This window comes from Osmerus mordax, chromosome 2 (assembly GCF_038355195.1).
Source record: "Osmerus mordax isolate fOsmMor3 chromosome 2, fOsmMor3.pri, whole genome shotgun sequence".
Classification (NCBI taxonomy): Eukaryota; Metazoa; Chordata; class Actinopteri; order Osmeriformes; family Osmeridae; genus Osmerus; species Osmerus mordax.
Window position 1 is genome coordinate 16,712,406 of NC_090051.1, and position 24,960 is coordinate 16,737,365.

At 48.0% G+C, this 24,960-nt stretch overlaps 1 protein-coding gene across 1 annotated transcript in view; it reads left to right on the plus strand.

Annotated features, from left to right (window-relative positions):
- The first annotated feature begins 116 nt into the window (after window positions 1-116).
- Window positions 117-24,960, plus strand: part of slc49a4 (solute carrier family 49 member 4) — a 28,929-nt gene continuing 4,085 nt past the window's right edge. Inside the window, 9 exon segments of the mRNA XM_067256588.1 lie at window positions 117-498; window positions 3,333-3,426; window positions 8,422-8,431; window positions 8,433-8,691; window positions 9,488-9,617; window positions 12,832-12,940; window positions 16,727-16,794; window positions 20,679-20,806; window positions 22,253-22,435. Coding sequence (XP_067112689.1) covers window positions 204-498; window positions 3,333-3,426; window positions 8,422-8,431; window positions 8,433-8,691; window positions 9,488-9,617; window positions 12,832-12,940; window positions 16,727-16,794; window positions 20,679-20,806; window positions 22,253-22,435 — 1,276 coding nt within the window. The 5' untranslated portion in view covers window positions 117-203.

Genomic DNA, 24,960 nt, shown 5'->3' on the forward strand with positions numbered 1-24,960 from the left:
GGAGAACGAACGGTATCGGTTTCTAAATTGTGACAGAATCCGCTCATGCGCAGTCTTGTAAATTGTAGCAATCGGTTGTTATTGTTTCTCGGCAACAGATATCAGTGTAGGCTAACAAGTAGCAAGTAAGGCATTGTGCAATCCGAAGATCTGAGATACGGAATAAATCACAGCGAAGCTCTCGATACATTGACATAAATGCGATGGGTGCTGGACCGAGCAACGAGGCCGAAAGGGAACCACTTCTTGTCCCTACACACCCCGAAACGAACACAGAGCCTGTATTTAGCAGAGTATATAGGAGAAGATGGCTGGTTCTGACTCTGTTTTCGTTGTTGGCGTTTATGCAAGGGATGGTATGGAACACTTGGGGCCCAATTCAGATTTCTGCCATGCACGCGTACGACTTCACGAAATCTGATATTGCACTCTTGGTTCTGTGGGGTCCAGTGGGATTCGCTCCATGGCTGCTCTTTATGTGGCTGATGGATAAAAAAGGTGAGAAATGTGTTATCACCTGTGTTTTGAGTTTGTGTTAGTTTGTTTTGTTGCTGTCAGGAGAGTGGTTGGGGCCATCCGCAATATTTGTACAACACACTAGTATAATAAACATTGCCAACAGTAGGGAAGGTACACTTAATGCTTAGTTTCAGATGGTCTCTTACTTTACCTCATATCATAACATAACTCTGAATTTCTTTTGGGATTGATGAAGTGCTTGATTTAAATGACCTGGTAGTCCCAACCCAACACGTTTCACATTTACATTTTTATTAATAGCTTCTATTCAAAGGGACTTACAAATATTGCATTTACAAAGTACAGCAGAAATGTAAGGATCAAAAGGGCGTAGTTTTAACAGACTGGATCAAAGTAGGCCTTAACAACTGACAAAAGCAGGCTTATAGTAAGAGACAGATGTTCAGTCTTTTGGCCCACAAGAAAGCTGCTTATCCTACATGATACAGCAAATACTTTGCTCTGTACGCCCACAGTTTATTTCAGGTGTGTGCCATCATAGTTTTGTCTTTTACATGGCTACTAAAATAGAGAGGTACAGAATAGCATGTTCCCGCACTAAATACATTTTGTCTACCTTGGTGGAATTTCTAGAGGCCAGTCCTCGTGAAGTGTTTAAACCATCAAGCTACAAAGCAGTGGTCTTATGAAAGGTTAATGTTTTGGGCAGTAAAAATAATCCTGAATGTAAGGGAGTTCCACAAACCACTTACAAGTGCGTATTTCAGAGCAACAAACCTGTTCCTCTTTGTCACCTGACTGAAGCAGCTAACACATAGACTAGATAATCAGATGACTGACATAACATCACCATGAGCTGCAACCATAAATGATAAGGGTTTACCAATTAAATGTTATAACAAACCACTCGTACAGCTCCAAGGTCATGTGAAACTAGTGTTTTGTGTCCTTTCCATACACGGAGTAATTATAATTGAATGTAATTCAACAATGAATGGAACACTATCTTTATATGAAGTAGGCTTATGGCTGAAGTACTGTATTGAATGACAGTTGCTTCAGTGGAGTTTCTACTTCTTAACAAGTAGTGGAATTCCAGCTGGAGAATGACAGTCTTAGCCTAGTAAGGACATTATAATTACAAAGTCTCCACTAATGATGTTAAGCTGTAGCATGATTTGTTCAATGGGCCCCTTGACACCTAGTTGTAGTAGCCTCATAGTAGTAGGCTAAACGTTTGGGCTTAACAAAGCACTGTTGCTGGCTCTGTTTAGCTAAAATCCACAGATTACCATGTTTAAATAATTGTTTTTACGTTTCCATATACACATAATTGCTTGATTGTTGTTGAAATATTTTGAGCGATTTTTCTCTCTCTGGCAAAACTGAGCTTTTGTTTTCTGTGTATTCTCATCCAACCTTTTTACTATCTGACTTTTAGAGTCTAGAGCTATGTCAAACATTCAGAAACCATGCCTTTATAATGGGTATAGAAATAAGGATCCTCAGCTTGAACTGGCCTCTTGTAACAGTGGATTCTTAAAGATGTCAGGTATGTGGCCAGTTTCCATGCACATAGATTAAGTTATTAGATGAAAACTATTATGTGTGGTTTAAATAAGGTGACATCTATTGAAAATTGTACCAGTTAATGTCTAAAAGAGAAGCTTTTCTTGCTCTCTGGATTGTGTCGGCATGGGAAAGTTTAGCACTTGAAGTCATGGAATGTGATGTTGAAACTGTTCAAGAGCCCTTTGAGATTGGGAACATCTAGCCTACAAATAATGGAAGTGGCGTTTTTAGTTTTGTTACTTCCCCAAATGTGTAGACTTCTTTTATTTACACTTTCTCACTACTGTCATTGTTTTAGTTTTATGTAGAGAAAAAGGCCTAAAACGACATCTTGATGTATCACTTATAGAGACAAAGGTATTTTACATACAAAGACTTCATGCCAAAACCTGCCAGTCGTCTCTTCAGAAAAAGTCCCTCTCCCCTCTCTCCCCTTCTCTTCAGAAACTGTTTGAGATGTTGGCTTGGCAGTGGAAACACCAAGTTCTGTGATTACTGACAGTTCCATTTAAAAAGTCCAAGGAACTATCATTTTACCCTCCCCCCAATCCACAAATTCACTTCAAATCAATTCAAAAAACGTATTGTCCATCCCCAAAGGGGTGAAAATTTGTATTTGACAGAGGCTCAAACAAATAGCCTATATAAAGCTTGTTGTTTTTTGGGTTGTTTTTATTTTTATTTCATTTTTTTTCTTAACCAAGGGCATGTTAAGTCATTATGTTGTATGAAACTACGAGTTAGGAGAACAAGGAAGTCTACAGAGTTCCCATAAATGCCTATCATGTGTTTGAAACTGAACAAGTACTGTGTTAATGGCAAGTACTGTCTCTCTTTGGACCCCTTGCCCTGCTAAATTAGGAAGAGGTGTGCTGGCATGCGTGTGTGTATTGTGGATATGTATTCAGTTGGGGGTAGGGATTTCATAATGATACTTTAAATTTGACCTCTAACCTGATTTGTCTTACTTGTTCCACCTCTCTGTGCCATGTCTTATATCTCCCCCACTTTCTCTACTTCTCTCTCCCCATTACACCATTTTTCTGCTATTACTTTATTACCACATCTTAACCTCCTCTTTTCCAACTTCTCCTCTCCTCCACTTCTCTCCTCCTTTCCTCCACTTCTCTCCTCCACTTCTCTCCTCCACTTCTCTCCTCCTTTTCTCTCCTCTTCTCTCCTCCACTTCTCTCCTCCACTTCTCTCCTCCACTTCTCTCCTCCTCTTCTCTCCTCCTTTCCTCCACTTCTCTCCTCCTCTCCTCTCCTCCTCTCCCTAAGGTCTGCGGGCCTCCCTGCTCCTCTCAGCCTTCTTCATGCTGCTGGGGGCGGCTCTACGAAGTGTCCCCCTGGGAGACCAGGCACTACGACGATGGTAAGGCCCAAGCCATCAGTCTCATCCAACCGCACCGCACCATGAACACTAAAAGCCAATTCATGTGTGGTGTTGTCTAATGCCACAGACAAACTTAAATCTATTTCACACTATATGTAGCCACTTTAATGGTGGACAGTGTTGGGATTCATAATTTTTATGGCTGATAGGCTCTGTGCAATTTGAACATGAATACCACCGCAGAGGACATTTTTAAGGAGCATAAGAAACTGCATACATAATTTGAATATGTAAATTATATTTTTTATTTAAATATCATCAACTTATAGTAAATTGTTTTTAAAGTCTGTATTGAACAATTGAATTGAAGTAGACCTAGCCCTAGCCTAGTCCTATTCATAGTGTCCCAGATTCCCAATGACTGAATCATTCAAAAACTGAGGTGCAATGTTTGCGACCAGAGATACCGGCTAGAATTCAATTTAAAATGATGAATTGTAAGGATTTTCTTTTTCTTTTACTGTCTCTCTTATCTGCAGAGTTTTCTCAAACAACCATGCTCTTTTGTTCAGCACTGAAAAACAGCATGTTGAAGCCTGTCTTAGGTCTGTCCTCGAGTTTAGAATAAAGCGAATGTTCCTTCAGCTTTGTCAAATGTACAGACGCTGAAGCGAGGTCATCAAAACAATAATGTGGGCATAAAAAGTAATTTCCTTATATTTCATTTGTAAATTTAGCGCATAGACTATATCCTCAACCCCAGAATGAGCTTGATTCAGGTAATGTATTGTGGGATTTATTTTGAGGAAGCAAATCATAGACCTCACTAATGACTCACATACTAACTATGGTATGTTGGGCTCCCTGTTTGCCAAGAGCAGGTAAGAGCTCATTCACCCAGAGTGAGTCAGTTATGTTCATAGCTAACTAATATAATATTCATACTGAAGAGACTGCTTTAATTTGCAGAGAGACAGGCAATCATGTTTCCACTGCTACAGAAATCATTTCCTCCTAGTTGGATCCACCCCAGAGTTTGCTGTGAAATGCCAACAGTGATAATGTTTTCTGCAAAGTATTTCAAACAAATGATACTCAATTGTTCGCTACTACCTATTAACTGATGTAGATAGAAGATCTCAGAGGCAAGATTCAAGGCATTAGGCTGCTTCTCTACCTTCTGTTATGGTAAGTGGAGACCACAGACGACCTATTTAGGCCAGTACTGACACAAGTTGAACAGGTTGACGAAGCAGGAGTCACTGGTACACATTACATAACCACTTGCATGCAGGGTCTTTTACCTTTTTGCCAAGATTGTCGTGGGTGTATTCTTTTATAACCAGCATCATGTGAGGAGTCCTCAGTCTAACGCTGGCATCGAGCCTTTAACAAGAGCGGTCTTTGTAGTGGACAGCTTTTTATTGGAGACAAAGATATATTAGAGGCAGTAAGGAACCCCTCAAAGTTTTTCCACCACTCATATAATATCCGATTTCAGCATCTGTGATTTGCTAGGTTCGTAATAAAGTGTGGATGCCTAAAAGTCCCACACTGCAATATTGAGTGTAAGCACTATAATACTGCTGTCTTGCTGGCCCACTCCATTAATCTCTACTACTTTATGGCAAGCCAGTACACACAGCTTTCAGCATGGTAGTAGCAAAGAAGAGTTGGAACAGACTGACCAACAGCGTTGGTTTTTCTAGTTTGGCTGGTCAGTATTGGCCTGAAAGTAGAGTTTAAATGGTAGTCCTCATGCTGTTTTGTAACTATACAGGGTTATTAAAATACACAAGTTTGCTGTGTCATCTTATTGTGGATGTGCATTCTAAACTTGATGGTGGATAAGGTAGGACCACAGGGATGCTTGTTGGCTGACTCAACAGCAGTCGCTCAGACACACTGTGGCAAACACACTGTTTTCAGAGGTTTAAAGATCCTGAGCAAGCAGGTGTTTACAGTATACTCAAAACTAGCGAGCTGTTAATGCACCTGCCTGTGGTCATAAGATCACAACACCTGGGTCTGGACCCATTGGACCAACCCCAATTACACTCTGCATTGTTTATGGGTCCTATTGACCTCCATCGTTAAACAAAAGAGCTTCATCATCAGAGTAGACCACGTACTTGTTTGAAAAAGCTCGTTTCTAAAGTGGCCAGCAGGTGTCCCTCTCTGCATTGTGTGTGCAAGAACTCGTACTCGCGGAGCGAGTGGGATGACCCAAAGCCATCCCAGCGTTCTCAGAAGAGGAGAGCTTGGTGTTTTGACCTCAGCTACGTCTTGGGGTTCTTCATCAATACGTCGCCCTGTTGCACACTGTAATGAAACATCTAAGATACAAGCGGAGGGGTTGAGTGAGTGCTTCAGATGCTGCACTCGTGATTCCGTACTCCGAGTAAACAGAGAGGTCCTGCTGCTCCCGTCTTGGACTGACTGGCTCCACAGCTGCACAGTCAGAGGAGCCTCGCAGCCCGGTGAGGAGTTCAAGGGCATCGTAGGGAGCGATCAAACGCACCCTGCCTTTGATTCCCTCCCTTGCTCTGGACTGGTCTGCTGGGGGAGATCGGCTGCGGTTAGCTTGATTTAGAAAGCGTACGGCTCCCCTGACAGGCTGTTGGAGATCAGACCTGGAGGTGTTTCATGAAGAACGAGGGGAAACAATCGTTTCATGTCCGCCAGGCGTTGTTTTCTTCCATCCTCTCCTCCTGAGGGTGAACTTCTACTTTTAGGTTTTGAGCTCATTTATTGGTATCAAGGGGAAATTGGGAGGTTGAAACACCTTCCTGTTGTTTTCAGGGAAGCGTGGAAACGGTTGCTGTTTGTGTGTGTGTGTGTTTGTTTTGGAAGAGCAAAGCCATTATTACTGCAATAGCCACTGATTAGGCATAGCCATGATTATAAAGACTCTTCAATCAAAGCAGGGCACTGCTCAGTGATTCAGATGGATGCAAATATCTCTTTGATTAAAACATGTCAGATTTCCTCATCTCTCTCTCTCTGATTGGCTGCTCACAGCCATGATGATGGGAGACTGTGCCAGCCAGGCACCAATGCCAATTGCATTCGCTATGAATATCGTGTCCCATTGTCAGACACTCTTCAGATAGGATCTGGACTTGCTGGCAGAGTGATACGGGGCTTTCACACTTTGCCAGTCTCTTGGTGATGCCTGGCTTGGTGCAGGGTGAGCTCGCTGTATTATCTCTCTAGGAAGCTGGCTGAGTCTCAGCCACATTGAGATTCTCCCCGACAGGGTTCATCAATACCCATTAAGTTAATCATCTCCCGTATAACTGACTTCTCTCTCCCTCTCCTCCCGCTCTTTCCTGCTCTGCCTTCCCAAGACCCCTGAATGATCAAACGTAAATAGATCTGTATCGCGGCTGATTATTTTATTCAGTTACCAGTCTCTCATCTATAAATAGCCTCCATGGTGTCAAGTTCCAATCCCCTTAGTCAGTGATGATGATGAGCTAACATGCCATTGGGGTTAAGACTCCTGGGACCTCATTAACCTAGACGCTTAGCCCCTTTACTGATAGTATTGAATCGAAAGTCGGAATATCATCTTGTATGTTCCCCTGACGAGAAGGTTGAGTATAGCAGACAGGCCTTTGGTAGACTCTCTGTACCAGTGAGATCTTCAACAGTATCCACTCTCTCTCTCTCTCCCTGGCTGTAACTAAATGGGATTTAAATCGCTGAGAAAGAAGAAGTGAGTGAGTGAGTGAGTGAGTGAGTGAGTGAGTGAGTGAGAGAGAGAGAGAGAGAGAGAGAGAGAGAGAGAGAGAGAGAGAGAGAGAGAGAGAGAGAGAGAGAGAGAGAGAGAGAGAGAGAGAGAGAGAGAGAGAGAGAGAGAGAGAGAGAGAGAGAGAGAGAGAGAGAGAGAGAGAGAGAGAGAGAGAGAGAGAGAGAGAGAGAGAGAGAGAGAGAGAGAGAGAGAGAGAGAGAGAGAGAGAGAGAGAGAGAGAGAGAGAGAGAGAGAGAGAGAGAGAGAGAGAGAGAGAGAGAGAGAGACTTGAATAGAATCTGTCAGCTTTCAAGTCCACATATCTGTCCTCTATAGACATTTTGATGGAGGATAAATTGGAAAAACAAATTTGTACTGCTCCTTTAACATACAGCCTATCATGTCAGATCCTTATGGCACAAGACAAAAGAGAGAGGATGAGAGAAAGAGAGAGAGGGAAGAGAGAGAGGGGAGAGAGAGAGACGGAGAGGGAGGAGAGAGAGAGAGAGAGAGAGAGAGAGAGAGAAGATCCATAGGGAGAGAATGTGATCGGGAGAAATGTGCCCCCGGCAGGGAAAAGCGTTGGGAGGGAAAAGGGCTGGAAAAAACCGGAGCGATGGAGGCATGGGAGGAAGAAGCGTGGGGTTATGTGTGGGAGGAGGAGTGTTAACAGGCACCTCTGAGGAGGGAGATGTGGAATAGTGACACTTCATCGATCCGTCTTGTCAGTAATGACAGCTTTTTGTCTCCTGCCCTGCAGTGTGTTTTGCCCTCAGAGAGAGACTAGGGGAGGAGAAAGACCGCCTCTGAAGCATGGGAACACAGGGAGAGTTCCTGGACTGCAGCCGATGCCAATGTTTTAATTAGTGATACCAGGATCAATTCAGATAAAGCAGGTCGTGATTAAGATGGTGGGTAATTACGTTTCTCTGTAGCGTCAGCGGCTCTTTATTTTGTTCTTTGTTCTTGCGTGTTCTAGACTGATCTGTGCTTGTCTGGTCTGAACTAGACCTGACCGGGCTGGACAGGGATGGGATGTGTGAAAACTGGACTGGGCAGGATTTGGATGGCGTGGACTGCCTGGATCATTAGCCCTCACTTTGACTAGGAGTTCTGATCTCAGTTCCTAGCTCCTCCTCCTGAGGATAGTGCCATCCTTTACCCTAAACAGCTGAACATTCTCCAACCCATACAGTAGCTAACAGACCCAAGAGACACTGAACTGTTTCTGGTTTGTGCCAAATAAGTCTGACATGGATAATATATATCATGTATTGTTTTCATGTTTGTGTCTGCAGGTTATTGCATGGGGGGACAGTTGCTGAATGGTTTAGCCGGTCCAACCATAATGAGTGCCGGGCCCCTCCTCTCGACTACATGGTTTGCTCCGGACCAAAGAGCCACTGCCACTGCTGTGGCCTCATTGGTCAGTTACCTCGGGGCAGCAACGTCATTCGTGGTCGGCCCACTTTTTGTGCCCACCCCCAACGACACTCTGGTGGTGACCAAAGCCATGATTCCCACCGATAACTTCATCAGAGACCGCATCCAGCTGGTTATGTATTCAGGTACGGACTGCAGCCCCCGCCTCCACAGGCAGCACTAATCAATACCAGATCATTTCTGTATCATGTTCATCCTGTCAACAGAGGGAAATAAGATCTGGTAAAGGTGATGTGAATGCCTAAAGCAAATACCATTCTCCCAGGATGTTTATGAGCAATATAAAAAATATAAAAAATACTCTTGTTCTGCTTAACGGATTCAGAAAATAAAAACATTTACAAGAAAACAGGATAGAATATTAAGGATGTGGCTTTCTTTAACCTGAGGGGTATTCCAATTAATTTTCCGAAAAATACGACAAAACATGCAAATTTGTCCTGAAGGAAATTAAACTAAAGTTTGGCATTTACCATAATTAATTGGAGTCCTTGAATTTCCACATTGCAGGACTACATTTATGTTTTACCTGCATCATCATTTATACCTGCAGCATCATTTAATCAAACAAGCATGCCAAATAATTAGACCAATGTCTTCTAAGAGGGTTGGTGTGTGACTGTGCTTATCATGGAACACTTTACACAGCTGGTGCTGGCACTTTTATGGAAAGAGCTTTGACCGTAAGGGATCTGGCACCTCCAAGAAAGATGTGCTGTGATCTGTTGCTCCAGTCAAACGGAGCCAAGTCATGCTAAGTAAGCAGCTGGCCAAACGGGAACAGGAGCAGTGTTCTGAAGTGTGCTGTTGACTTTTCACAATGCTGATTGAGTCCGATAATTGCTTATCAAAATAACCCCCTTCGTTGTGTGTGTGTGTGTGTTCGTATGTGCCTGTGTACGTGTCCTTCTACCGTGGCAGAGCTTGGTGCCATCGCGGTGCTCTTCGCCGCAGTACTGCTGTACTTCCCTTCCCGGCCCCCCCTGCCCCCCAGCGTGGCCGCGGCCAGCCAGCGGCTCAGCTACAGGAGCAGCATCTGCAGACTCCTCAGGTACGGCAAACACCCTCGCACGCGTCAAAAGGCCTCCTGAAGAGGGGACTGGCTTACCCAGATTCTAGACTTGTCCTTGAGTCGGGTGAGTTTTGGAAGGGCTGGAAGAGTTGTGGGAGGACTGGATCATAGTCAAGGACTGACTTTGGAGGCGTTGGGAATCTTAATGAAGCGGCCTTGGTGAGTCTGCTACTCACCAGCTGTTCTGGTTATTATCTAATGGGCATCAAAGAAGTATCAGTCTCCCCCAAGATTAATTACGAAGACCATTAGATGCCACTTGCTATCCCTGCTTAATAAATAGATCATCCTCCGTCCTCTCCACGGGCTGATTTACTCGACTTGTGCGTTTGGAATGGGACATAGGGGGGCACTGTCAAGTGTAGATGGAGAAACGACGTTTTCTCCTCTCTTCTACTCTCCTCCTCTCCTCTGCTCTCTCCTCTGCTCTCGCCTCTCCCCCTCCTGGTATCCCCCAGCATGCCTTCGGTCTGCTGGTGTTGGAGGAAAGATTAAACCGAGGGCTGTGTCGGTGGCCCGGGGATGAAGCGCAGGGCTGGCCTTCGCCGGGCGTGGATTCGAGGGAGCTTGAAGGGGTTGGCCAGGCGGCTTGTGGACGCCGGCACAGACTGAAAGCCTGAGTCCGGGTCTGTTCTGACTCTTTCTTGATACACATTAAACCAACTCCCTATGAAGTTTGCAGCTCCCGGGGATAGATAATACCAGTATAGCTGGCATAAGCTTGGCAAACTTGCTGCACTACACACACTACACACATTCACATAGTGCTGAAACACACACACTCCGGACCGGGTTGCACCCGCTGGGAGTGTAATGCTATCTGGACTCCCACCACTAGGCAGCTTTCCAGTGACCAGTGTGAACTCTATCCCAGTCCAGCAGCATCAGAGGCCTCAGCTCCGCAGAGGGAAGAGAGGAAGTGAGAGGGGAAGTTTCTCTTGTGTGGGTTAGGATGCATGAGTGGACTCTTAGTTTGTGGTCGCAAAGCGCAGTTTCACCAAGTTTTGGGTCCTGAGCAGGAGCGTGTCACAGCTTTTACCCTTCTGTGTCTCCGATGTTGCCGGTCAGCCAGTTTGGAGTTTCAACTGTCATTAATTATCTTGAACTTGATTAGTCAGCCCAGCTGTTCACATCTGCTTCTGCTGCTTGGTATTATTACAGCACACTGTACTCTCGCTCGCTCGCTCGCTCTCTCGTTCTCTCTCGCTCTCTCTCTCTGTTTCCATATTTCTCTATTGCTTTCCATCTCTCTTTATCTCTTTCGTTCTCTCTCTCTCTCTCAACACAGTTTGAAGGGTTATCCGTATACCTGACCACAGTGGGGAATTGTAATAACGTAGCGGCATTAGTATTGATGATGCACCAGGATCACAGTTATTCTGCGTGAGAAGGTCCCTCATTCTGATGCGTGTGGCTCTGGTGGGACCCACCAAGGACAAATGGCACTTAGCTGATGATGCGACTGGCTTTGCGCCCCCCTCCCCCCCCCCGAAATATTTCACCTGGCGGAAAATAAAGCCCTCTGCTTACTCCCACCAGGCGATCTAAATAAGCTCTGGCCCAGAAAAAGTGCATGGATATTGATTTCCCGCTTCCACGGCAAGGTTAATGAAAAGGAGTTAAGATGCAAGTGAGAGAGAGAGAGTGAGTGAGCGAGATGGAGAAGGAGAGAAACTGTGGTTGGAAGGGAGTGAGAGAATGAGGAAGAATGAGCCGGTTGGAGGGAGGGAGGGAGGGAGGCAGGCAGGCAGGGAGGGAGTAAGGTTGATAGGGGGATAAAAGAGGATGAGAGATGAAGAGAGAGATGGAGCGAGTGACATTGAGGCTTCTCCGTCGCTAGTCCTCCGCTAGCCCTCCGAGGTCCAGCAGCTCCGGTCAGACCCAGCTGACTGGACACGGTTCTGTGTCCCTGGGTGTCTTTAGGGACACTCTGCCACACCCAAGGAAAAAGTCATCACAGGGGGGGTGAGGGGGGGGGGGGGGGGCGTGTATGTGAAGGTTTTATAGTTGACACACTTTCAATTTTCGTGTAAGAACAGTTTCCCCCCCCCCCCCTCCCCCTGGTGGTTTTCTAGTCTAGGGGGGATGAGAGAGAAGCCTTACATATTCTTCAGATGTCCCTGGGAGATGCACATAACACCACCCGCATAACAATAGACTTAACAAAGCTAACAGATGCATGAGTAAACACGGGTTGTTAAAAAAAAAAAAAAAAGCTGGAAATAATCCTTTGAGTGCCTGTCTAGCTCCGACTGTCAGATGCTTTGATTTAATGGTGCTGTAAAAGGTGAAGTGATGGAGGGGAATTAAATCCGCTCAGCAAGTTTTTGGGTGGAGGTGATGAACGCCCGTGTTACGGTTGATTGTAATTGGGTGGAGAGTGATTGGAGGGACGCCAGATCCGCTGTACGTAAACCAGGATGTTAGCAGAGCCCCCGGGCAAGCAAAGGTGGGTATTTGCGTGTCATTAGACAACACGCAGACCTCAGTGATTGGAGAGATTCTCATATAAATGCTAATAAAGCGGGGTTGTCTGGCTGAGCGCTCTCTGTCCTTTCTGTTGATTAGTTCACTCCGCTCACAGCTGCCATGATCAGACCGGGATCATTAGGGAAAAACCCGGGGTTAGGCCAAAGAGGAACTATGCCGTTAGTGCTCTTGTTGGTGTACCCTGAGGGTGTACTCTGAGGGTGCTGAAGTGGTGTTTTCCCTGGGCTGGAATGCGTGAAGAGCAGTTTTGGATGTGTGCCCACGTAAATACCCCCCCCCCCCCCCCCCCCCCCCCAAAAAAAGGGTCCTGAGCCCAACATCCATCACTACGATCAACTGAGTGACTTTTAATCAGAGAATCCCAAGTGTGAGTGTCGACCCAATTTTCTCTGCTGTATCTTTCTCCCACCTCGGAGGCACCTGGGGCTGCTGCTAGCGACCTTGCCCGCTGTGCCATCTCTGCCCAGGCACTTATCTCTCTGTCACCGTACGGTGGCCTGGAAGAGATCCTCAATGACAGGACGACAGGCTGTCTCGGCAAGACGCCTCTTTGTATTTGTGTTGGTTTGTTTGTGTGTGCGTGTGTGTTTGTGTGTGTGCGTGTTCGCTCTTGACAGGCTGGGCCAGTCTCGGTGAGGGGCATGTCACTCTGTTTGATATTGAACTCTAACTTTTCTTGTCCTGTGTGTGTTGCTCCCTGCAGTAATGGGCGCTTCCTGATGATCGCCCTAGCCTACAGTGTTCCTACTGGGGTGATCGCAGGCTGGTCAGGAGTCCTGGACATGATCCTCACTCCGGCCAGAGTCAACCAGGTAATACACACACCGACACACACTTATACAGTACACACACAGCACAAAATAAAATTGGTGCATTAAATAAACGAATGAATCAACGTTCCTTATTCGGTTGTAAAACGTGATAAGAAGAACAATCTCCTGAGGGAGTGTTTGTAACCTAGTAGCTTCTGCCACTGGGCTACGTTTGATTCACAAGCCATCGACGCGGGTCTGTTTTTCACCCAAGTAGCGAAACGACAAACCAAAAGCCTCCCTTTCAGCTGAACGAAAAGACCTGCGATCGGCCTAATCATGGCAGAGACAAACACACACAGAATGTCATTTTTCCCCGGCTGTTGACTTATAATCAACCCAAGACCTGCCTCCCACTATTGGGAGAGGGAAAGGGAGAAATAAAAGAGGGGGAAAGGAGAGGGCGAGGAAGATGCATAGAGACTGAGACGGGAGGCTTCTCTCCAAACAGTTTTCTCTACTAACACTCTGGACCGGCTAATTACGAAGTAGCAGGCCCTTGTGAGTACACTTTGAACCGACCCCCCCACCCCCCCAAAAGGCCCTAATTACAGCTGTGAGTATAAAGGGAGCCAACCCCCCTCCACCCCATGCAAGTCTTTCTCTCCCCCCTCCCCTCTCACTCTGCCTCTCTCTGATGGACCATCTTCTCTCACAGTGACTTAAGGGCTTAATCAAATATGTCATGGGAAGTTTGCAGCCTTTTATTCACATGCCCAGAAATGTGAAGCGCGAGGACACTGTGTGGGCACTTACTGCACATCCCACTCTCCCTAATGAGATGTGCAAAGTCCTGTAGACACTTCAGATCTGAGTATTAACATCAGGCAGGAGGAGAGGAGAGAGAGAGGGGAGAGGCATCCTGCTCTGTTAACAGTAGAGATGAGAGGGTGTATTTTCAAGGTTATCTCCAGACAGGTGCCAGGGCAGTCAAAGCCCTTGTTGTATTCACCTCAATCGCCTCCGTCTGTCGCAACCCTAGGGTGCCGTATCAATTATTTATGTTCCTCCTCCAGTTTAATTTGTCATCAAAAAACTGTTTGTAGCTCTTCCAAGTTGTCTTTATCTAAGGACGTCTGAAAGATGGATGTCTAAACTTTGTTTCAACACAGTTCCCAAGGCAGACCCAAACTTCAGCCGTGCTAAGGATTTGAGCTGTAAAGGACAGATCATGGTTGAGATGAAAGCTTTTGAAACTCCTTGTGGACAAGAAGTAACCCAAAACAAACGTGACATCTTAAATGTAAACAAAGTAGCACAAAGCATCGTTGCCATGGAGATGAAGAGGTTGGCCGCACCATGGATGCCTTCATTCCCTATATAATTCTATAATGTTCAATGGGGCCTCAGACCTTTGGACCCTATTGTGTGTATATGTGAAAACATGCAGTGTACAATATAAACCATGGAGCTGGTTGAGACGTGTTTGTAGGGAGTGCAAGGCGTCAGCGTGGAAGATGTCCGGGCTTGATTTCTAGTTGCGTCCTGAAGCGCTCCGTCATTTTCTTACCCCAGCTAGCTTGCCTTCTCCCAATCAACGGGCTCTGCTTGCTCCCCCCTCCTCCTCCCTTCTCCTCCTCCGTGTTGTCTGGGGATCGATAGCGTGGCCTGCCTCCAGCCCCCACCTCCTTCCCCTCCTCCCCCTCTCTATCAGCCCCCCCAGCAACGTTCTGCTCAAATGCCACCTGCCAATCTTCCCCCTGCCATGTCGCCCGGGCCTTGGCCTGAGCTCTGCGCCCGCCCCGCGCCCCAACTTCACATTATCAACCTCTGTACTGCGCGTGTTTTCAATCAACAGAGTGCTCAGAACAGTATCCCCCCCCCCCTTCTTCTGTGCACAATTTCTGTGTCCTCTCTCTCTCTCTCTCGCCTTCTGTGACTCTCTTTCCAGAACCCTCCGTCCCCCGTCCCCCGCGCCTCCATCCTCCCCACCCCGTCCCCATCCCTCCCGCAGCGCCACGGGGAGCGAAGCTGTCGGTGGTTGTTTCTGGTGTCGCTGTCGGAAGTTAAGTGGCAGGGCCCCTGATGACAGCCGCAGACTGGCCTGCCGGCCCAGCTTCCTGATGAGTAGTGGCCGTGCGGGGGGGCTGCGGGGTGACCCCTCCTCCTCCTGGCAGGACGCTTCCCGGCCTGCCTTCTGCGGCATGGGGCTCCCATAAATAAGAGACAAGTATGGCCGCGCTGACAGGAACAGGAGCAGAGAGCAGGGCGATGGTGATTCGTCATGGGAAAGTGTTTTCTGACTGGAGAGCGGCGGCGTGGCCAAGGGCAGGGAGAGAGGACGGAGCGAGGGGTTAGGACCGGGGGACTGGGGTCGAAACCGATCCTGGGGGTTTGGGCAGGGATGTGGAGGGGTTGACTGGTGTAAGGCTGAGCATGGGTCCAGGAATGGTCCTGGCTGTTGGGACTGGCTGGCAGTTCTCTGAGTGACTGTTGTCCCCTGCCTCTGTGGGGAAACTGAGGCTCACTTCCAGCTCCAGACGAAACAGTGGGATTTAGCACGTAGCTCCGTGACGCCATGATTAGCATTGCGGTGGAGCCGTGTCCCATGCTGTGTTAATCAGTCATATGTAATTGCTTGGCTAATGGAGAGTGGCCATTAAGAATGCAAAGAGCTGGAAAGTTGCTACTAGAGTGGCCTTCTGATTTTTCTGATTACAGAGACGTTTTTTGGGGGATTACGGAGAGGGGTTTGTGTACCGAAAAGTCATTTGTGAACTTTAAACCTTTTTTTATTTTTATTTTTTACAATCTTTTTAACTTGAAAATATCAATGAAGGTTAGGTCCCTATGTGGTAACTGTTCTTGTTCTAGCATTTTCATTCACAAAATGTCAGCTGTGATTATTGGTTTTAAAATAAAGACAAGTGAATTTAGGAAACAAATTATTCATGGTGCCTGACGCTCTTGCTGTGTCTTTAGAACAAAAAGGTTTGTCTGTTTAGCAGAGTAGCTAAACAACAAGGATGATTCAACCTAGCACCCCTGAGAGCTCGAAACCAAAACAACAGCTTCCTGAGATCCAAATAACTGCCACTTTTTTGCGTTGCTTAATTGGCGCGAACGCCGGGCGTGAAATAGGTGTCACCTTCAATGACGTGGCTGCTGTCAGAAAAAGTCCGGCGAGTTCTACGAAGCGCCACGCTTGAGATTCGGGCCAGGTGTTGTTAAGTTTGGCCCGTCGTAGGTTTATCTGAGTTATTGCGTCAGCAGATTGACGATGAGGGCACACCTTCATTGGCACTCAGAGAAACGTCCCCCTGCCCGGTGTCAGCCATTGATTGGTGGGGTGCTTTATATCCCTGCATCCCGAAGGGATGGGGTGACACATAGTGCCGCTACTGCCAGGCTGTTCCTATGCTGATGCCACTCTAGACCCTGGTCATGAGTCCTATCCCCCATCTGTCAGGCTCCACGCGCATGTGTGTGTGGGTTTGGGTGTGTGTGTGGGCGCCTGTGATAAATCGTCACATTTACTCCCCATCTACACACACATCCACATCATCGTCTGTGCCCGTGCAAAACCCCCACACACACAGAGACAGACGAAAACATGTCTGCGGACACACACACACACCAGCCAGTTCCATTGTCTCACACCACCAACTGCATACTGCCCCTACAATTTACCGTCTTGTTGATTGACAGGTTTCGCCAGACTTCAGACACTCACTGCCTGCTCCGAGCCGTGTATAGAATACTGAACAAAGAATAATTCTTTCTCTGTCTTTCTCTCTTTCTCTCACCCTCACAACCCCCCTCTCCCCTCCCGTCTCCCTCTCTCAGGTGGATGCTGGTTGGATTGGGTTCTGGTCCACGCTCGGCGGCTGTGTGTTTGGAGTTGCCGTGGCCAGGTAAACAACAGTAAACCCCGTCTGTGTTCCTCCGTCTTGTGACTGACTCCTCCAGGCTATAGTGATGTGCCAGTTCTTTGGCTGCGCCTGTGCCAACTTCCTCTCCTTCTCAGAGGCCTGTCGACGGCCAAACCACAACAACGCTGTCGTCTCTCCATAACGTCTTTTGTTCCGCCGGCTGCAGTTCGATTCTCAGGCATCTATGAGACACAGAATTTGGCACTCTGAGACTATTTCCGTCTCGTTTGCTCTCCATTTACTCCCAGCACCCTGGATACCAGGTTGAGGGAGCTATGCTAGCCAGCGCCTTCCCCCTGTACGAGGGTGTGTAGCGCCTTCCCAGACAGAACCAGGCTCCAGTACGGCCGGGCCGGACACACTAAGAACCACCGCTGTCCAGCAGAGTCCAGTGGAGTGGAAGAGACTGTCACTTTAATGGTCTCCTTCATAAATTACTGTTAAGCGGTCTCCTTAGGCTTGGTCGGCCATCAAATTAGGTGTAGCTTTTACTGTGAAACTCTACAGTCTCGTCCTATGTTTTTTGATTTAATATGCATGGAATAATATGCCGTCTGCGCTTTGTGTAATGGCTTTGGCCTGGCCTTCGTGGTCTTGACCAAAAAGATTAGCAACTAGAAAACAGGTGCTAAGCATGTCTCTTGTAATAAACAGTCCACATTACACTTCGTATAGCCTTACCCCGCCTTAGTGATATTAATACTGGAAAAATACAACCCTTGGAATAGTTTTAAGGACGGCAGAACCGATTTCTTTTCCCCTGTGGAGTGGGCAGGGGTGGTGGGGGTGGGGCAGGTGACTGAAATCCCTTACCTCATCTCCTCTCTGCTAATTTATTAAATTTGTTGTTGTGATGGAATGAGGCAGGGGGAGAGAGGGAAAGAGGGAGGAGAGTGAATGCTAATGCAGTGCTACGTCGGCCCTGTTGATGGATAGACAGTGTTGCCGCGGGGACCAAACTGTGGAGTCTGCAGAAAGCAGGAATTAGTGGCGTGCCGACGGATATATGTTTATCTCCAGGCCCAATCAGCACTTCCAGCCACAGTCCCAATGTTTCCAAAAGTTGTAATTAGGAGAATGAGTCCATAACTCTCCACTGTTGATCAATGAGGCAGATCTCTGTATAGGCTGCTGGCGTTTGGAAGCAGATACCTAGACTAATGGGTTGTTTACTGTAACCCCAGGGCTGGTGGGGAGTTAGCCAGAAAACTTTGCCCCCAGTGGAGGGCCCTCTCCCCAGCAGAGCTCCAACAGGGAGGCTAACCAACATTAGGCTAACCAACATCATTAGTTCTGATTAGCTCTCTTGTGTGGCTGTTAGGGGCTGGCAGTGACCTGGTTGGGCTGGTTTGATGGGTGGTGATGATGTGTTGGGGATGCAACAGAGGCCCTGGCTCCTCTTTTGTATCTCTCTCTCTCCCTCTCTCTCTCCGGGCTGCATTGTGATGCCATTATGGCTAATCTTCCAGGTGATGTTGTGTTAATGAGCTTGTCTGTGAAGCCCTCCCTGTCTCTTTGCCCCTAAATCTTAAGACACACCAGCCCCTCTCCCCCCGGTACCCAAGCACAGGCCATGTCTCGGTACAGTTTGCCACATACACATAAAAATGGCTTCTATTAAAATGTGTTTGTGCTGCAGGTGATGTTGTGGCACATTTTTAAGTGGTTTAAACTCCTGGAGGGACATTTCACACAGCACATGTCCTTGCCAAAACACTGGCTGCCATATATATATATTCTTTGATTTTTTTCCTGGACGGGACGCGTCAATTTATGGATGGAGGAGAGCTCATCCCCGTGGGGTCAGTTTGCGGCAGGCGTTGCTAGGTGGGGCGCGTGGCGTGGACGCCTGACAAACGACATAGCAGCTTTTAATTGTGCCCAGCAGGCTGAGCTTCAGGGAGGCTGATGGTCCAGGCTAGAGCAGAGAATAGTCTAGAAGTACAGCTCCTTATCCTTCCGTCACCCAGAGTCAGGTGTGTTTGTGTATGTTCAACGTGTAATTGGACGTTTATCTATCTATGTTCATATCTATTTATTGTCTGTGTAAGAGAGGCACGTTTTTAGACCTTCCCATAGACAGGAAATAAATGAATGAATCCAATAGAGCAAATTAAAATATTGCTGTGACTTCATTCAGTCATGGTCTAATTTGTTTTGGCAATCAAGACCTGGTTCTGGGATATCATTAGTGCTATTATCCTGACAACTTTAGTAATTCTGCACATGGCTTTATGGAGATCCCAGTGATGATCAGATCTGATTGAAGGACTTAAATTATCCCCTGCAGTCATGCAGAGGACAATGCACATAATGAAATCTGATGCTACAAGATTTAAGCGTTACTATCTTGGTGCCTAATAAATCTGACACAGGCATAAATGATCGGCTTTTAATTCAGACATTACCTCACAACAGTGACCCTGTCATGTGAGTCGGGTATAACAAAGGCTTGAATCATGCCTCTGAAGACTCACAAGTAGATTTATGGGAGCTGCAAGTTTCACAGTGAAAGCGATATCCAGGCCCAGTGCTAACCCACTATTTCTTCCCCTGACGCGTCCCTGGAGATCGTGACACAGCTGGTAATGTAGAGCTCTGTAGGGAATTGTACATGTGGAGGAGAGGGGTTGAGCCGTGGTCATCTACCCAGAGAGAGTAGGTATTGGCTGGGTAAAGCGGCTGGGTGCAGTACCTGGCACATGGAGGGGCTGGAGCTGTAGAGGGGTGCCAGTGGCAGATGGTGGGGTTCTAAGGGGATTTGGCTGAGGAGAGAGAGAGCAGACTGGGGTGGCTACCGGAGCTTGGCCGCCCACTGCCAAAACAGCCACCTCCACTGAAAACGACTGAAATTGATCCCTGTAAGCACTTTGTTCTGAATTCTAACCAGATATCAGCGTGTGACTCAGAATAACTTTCTGACGGACTTGCACCGATGTCAGAGAAATATTTGGCTGGTTGACTAACAGAAGTTGACTGCAAAAGTTGCCTTAGTTATGCAGACCTCAGGCTGTCCATGTATGCATATGAGGTGGAGCTTTAAAATGTTGGACAGATCCTGGATCATCTTATCGTGTAGCCCGAAACTGACAGATAACTGCGTATCTTGACCTATCTCCATCTAAAAATACCTTCTCTTAACAGCTTCTTGTTAGTTGTGATGCGTCGCCTTATGCTACCCTTACAGTGTTGCTGAACCCTGTGAAACAGTCAAACTAATTAAACATCTCCCCTGGAGAGCTTTCTTAAAAAATAGTTCACTGTCGGGTTGAACTCACTCTCTTTCAAGCATGTTATCAGAGAAGAGCAAAACAAAAGCAATTAGTGTCTCTCTGCGAAGAGCGTGTGCTTGTAGCGGGTAGAGGACAACCCACCCAGAGGATGTCTGTAAACTCAGTGAGGGGTGATGGTTCAGTATGGGCTGATGGGAACACCAAACCACTATGGGGCTTTAGATCAGCTGGGGAGCTTGTCTAGACCAATAGAGTCATACACGCGTCAGGTTTATTGCCGCTTTGCTGGCAAGCCGAATGAAATGGACTCATCTCATGGTGTCTGTCTGAAGACAACAGCCTGAACCCATTGGGGAACCAGAAACAGCCCAGTGCACACCGCCTCCTGAAGCTGTCTCCTCCTATCCCGGATCTTATCTTAGTGCTGTTTTTACTTCTGACACTGCACACAGTCTCCTCTTCTATATTTAACTTTCTGGTTTGCTGAAACTTCAGTTTAACTTTTTTTTTTTTGAGGGGGGGGCTCTATCCAATTCCCCATACCCCATGCCCTCCTCTGCTGTTCTGTGTGCTTCAGTTCTCTGAGCTAACGCTTTGGTACTGCTCTCTGTGTGTGTGCCGCCTGTGGCCCAGGTTTGCAGACTCCATCCGGGGCATGCTGAAGCTGATCCTGGTCCTGACGATGGCTGGAGCCTCCCTGTCCGCCACCTGGTTCACCCTCACCTGCTGGACCAGGCTCACCCACCTCCCCTCCACCGCAGGTAAGCCTGCAGCACCCCAGGGAGCAGCACCGAGGGAAGGGCATGTCCTGGGGACTCTTCAGCTGCTGAACAGGAGGCGAAATGGATGCATGGGCAAATGATCAATGGTTTTCTTGTCATTGAGCCGTCCATTCACAGCGAGGGGTAAGGCGCACTGTCAACGCGGACTCTTCCTGTCCGATTAATAAAGGAATCTCCGGGAAGCACAGAAACTGCCTCTCCCAACCAAACCAACCAACATATGTGCATCGACCAAACCGACCGACATATGTGCTCCATATCCACCAGCTCTATCATTCTCATCCATCATCATTATCACAAACGCTGGAACCAGGCGACATAAATCTATCCTCCGCCAGATGCTGGCACACTCTGCCAGTGCAGCCCCAGCGTAGGCCAGCCACCTGGCAGACACGAGCGTGCCATGTGTGCATCCTGTGGTGGCCTCTGCCAAGTGCACCGCCTCGCCGCCTTCTTATCCCAAATGAGATTTTCCTCGACGTGTTGCACTGGTTATGTCCCGATGAGTAGATCTTATACATGTGCAGTGTCCATTTGAGGCCTGGGATTAAATGGAGGCCGGACTGTAGACACACGTTTGTTTATGAAAAGTAGCACCTCCTCTCCGGAGATCTCCTGCTGAAGGGAGATGTAGTCGGATGGCGTTTTGTAATTGTTGGAATTGGAGGAAAGCCAGGGGGCGGGAGCGCCTGATGTCAGTCTTTAGAGAAGATGGGCGGGGTCGGTGGACGAAGGAAAAAGCTTTGACGACTGTCTCCGTCTCCGCAGCCAATCAGAACGCAGGCAGGCAGGCAGGAACACAGTTAAGCAGCTAGCCAAGCAGTCAATAAGCCGGCCAGTGAGGCAGGCCGAGTCCTCCGGGGGCGGTGTGATTTACAGAGGGGGCTGCCTAATGGGAAGCTGATTTGGCCCAATCTGGAGTGATAAAGAAGAGCGAGGAAACCGTGATGCTCCGGGGTGACTGCTTAATCCTCTCCGCCGCTGCCCACGCCGTCGCAACGGGAGACCCCATTTACCCCTAGCTGGGGCCGAGACATGCAGACTCAAGCACGCATACGCATGCATTCGCATGCACAAGCACTCAGGCTAACAGCGGAAGAAGTCATAAATGGTGACAACTGGCTTTGTCGTCGTAAACCGAATCCGCTCGTCCCTCGAGGTGAACTGGCTGAGGTTATTCTTAGAAACGGGGAAGCAAACACAGCGGGTTCCTTCTGCTCTGCATCCACCCCCTACTGTCTGACCCACATTGTCTGGCTTCTGTAGACCCTGTTTAGCACTTTGGTCTTATGCTAATGATGAAAACCGGCATCTGAGTTGCATGTGGTGTTTACTACAAATCCAACTTTCTGGGTTGTGCGGTGGTTTCTTGCGTGTTTTGACCTTGTTCTTTCTCCTTTGCCTCTCTCTCTCTCTCTCTCCCAGCCACGCTCTACACCTCCTGCATCCTGGTGGGAATATTCATCAACAGCAGTGTGCCCATCTTCTTCGAGCTCTTCATCGAGACTGTGTACCCGGTGCCTGAGGGCATCACGTGTGGAGTGGTGACCTTCCTCGGCAACCTGGTCACCGGTCTGCTCCTCTTCTTCCTCACGTTCTACTGCACAGGTAGGCTGGGCTGGGCTGATCCAAGCTAGGCTAGGCTAGGCAGAGTTGATCATGTCTTGAAAGTTGAGATGAGCAATGTGGGAACTTTCATTGTCATTTACCCATGGTTTCATCTTTCACTCTCCGGGCAAGTGGAGCCCGATAGAGAAAAGGCGTGCACACAGCAGGGCGGGCCGCCTATCTCTGCCTTCCCTGCGTGGTCGGAAGCCAGACACTTGGGAGCCCATCCGAGCACAGCTATCACGGCTGCGCTAGCATGTTCCTGTTAGCGTAGCCCGGCGTGGCTTCAGTCTGTTTGCCCAGCCTCACACCTCCTCTATTAACCTTCACTCTCAGGCCAGGCACATCACCAAACCAATCAGCGTGAATGGGGGAACCATGCTTGTGTAGGTTTCTCCCCAAATCCTCCCTCTCTTTAGCATCCTTGGTAAACAAGAGTTAGGAATGTACAGATATGCTACTGCTCGTTGACATTCATGAGCTCCTTCTTGCCTGCCTCCGGGGGCAGGAAAGGTGAACTGACTGCTGCTCCAATGACAACTGTTTGGGTTGTAGAACACTAACTGGAATAACACAGGTTCTGAGTGGGACGGAAGACAGGGTGGGAGTGGACAGGAGTGGACAGGAGTGGACAGCAGTGAACAGGAGTGGACAGCAGTGGACAGGAGTGAACAGGAGTGGACAGGAGTGGACAGGAGTGAACAAGAGTGAACAGGAGTGAACAAGAGTGAACAGGAGTGAACAGGAGTGGACAGGAGTGGACAGGAGTGAACAAGAGTGAACAGGAGTGGACAGGAGTGGACAGGAGTGGACAGGAGTGGACAGGAGTGGACAGGGTGGGTGGATCGGTTCCGATTAGACTGATTAGCCACCAGCCCCGATGCTTCGTGTCCACTAACCAGCAGACAGTCAGGCACCGACGAGTCCTCACCAAACCTGGACAGCTGGCAGCAGGCAGGTGCTGATGAATATGGATGATCATCATTGGGACCTTGAACATGTTAAACTGCTGTCCTAATCACTTGTGATATGTGTTGAGTTTTCCCAGCCTTGAGCCTGTCACTGATTAATCATAAATGACTCTGTAGTTGTAGACAGGCAGGACAGAGATCCAGGCAGAACAGACAGACAGATAAGCTCTGTGACTGTCAAGACAGAAAGATGTTCAACTGTATGAGATGTTGGAGGAGTGGATAAGTGACTGCTGACATAGATTGTGGAAATTCTCTCCCTCTCTCTCTCTCTCTCTCTCTCTCTCTCTCTCTCTCTCTCTCTCTCTCTCTCTCTCTCTCTCTCTCTCTCTCTCTCTCTCTCTCTCTCTCTCTCTCTCTCTCTCTCTCTCTCTCTCTCTCTCTCTCTCTCTCTCTCTCTCTCACGCTCTCTCTCTCTCCCCTCTCTCTCTTTCTCTCATCCTCTCTCTTTTGTCTTGTGCCATAAGGATCTGACATGATAGGCTGTATGGTAGAGGAGCAGTACAAATTTGTTTTTCCAATTTATCCCTCCATCAAAATGTCTATAGAGGACAGATATGTGGACTTGAAAGCTGACAGATTCTATTCAAGTCCCCCGTTTTCAAACCGTCATCCTCCCACATCTAAAATTGACAAATCCGGTCTCAAACATTTCTTTCTGTGGTTATGGTCGATTTTCTTAAGTTCCGATTGGCCACACGCTGCTAAATTCATCCGGAGCCGCGTACACGTCTTTCTTTTAGGTGCGGCGTTCAGAAACGACGAAACAAAAGACGTCTCGTCTATTTAAATGTTTGCTCTCTGTCTGGATCACAGCTGACAGCCTCCCAGCAGGTAGTTAAGAAGTGGCAGTGTCATTCAACGCCACGGCTGACTGAACACCAGAGAGTCTGGAGACCCAGCCTGGCTGCAAACGTGTCGAGCTTTTGCTTCTCTACCCTCCCTCTGCTCTGTGTTGAGTTGATTTAACACAGGGAGGTGGGGAGCCTTAGAAACTGGGAGAGAGCAGCAGAGTTGTCGACTGTGTCAGAGAAACGCTCCTGGCTACTAGGGAGGAGGAGGAGGAGGAGGAGGAGGAGGAGGAAGAAGAGGATGATGGATTGGGTGAGGGGAGGAGGAGAGATGGGGTGGGTGAAGGGAGGAAGATGAGGGTGAGGGGGAGGATTGGTTGAGAAAAAGGGATTAGGGAGGAGGAGGAGAGAGTGGGCGAGGGGGGAGAGCGAGAGGGGGGAGTGGGGGGGGAGTGTTATGGGGGTAAGAGAGGGATGAATAGGGGCTGGACTAGGAAGAGGGTGAGGAAGGAGGAAGAGGCGGTGGAGGAGAGGCTGTCTTCCTCTTGTCATCTCGTGGAAGCCCAAATATGGAAGCAATGCTCCAGGTTGAAATAATTGGCTCCCGTCTGTTCCCTTGTTCACTTTATTTAAAGTGAACAAGGGGGGGGGGGGGGGCTTCTTGTCAACGGAACGCACGCTCGTCAAACTCAGAGAAGGTGCTGCAGCTGTGACTGACTTGTCGAGTGAGATCTTTGGTGAACGACGTGGGGGTGTCAGACAG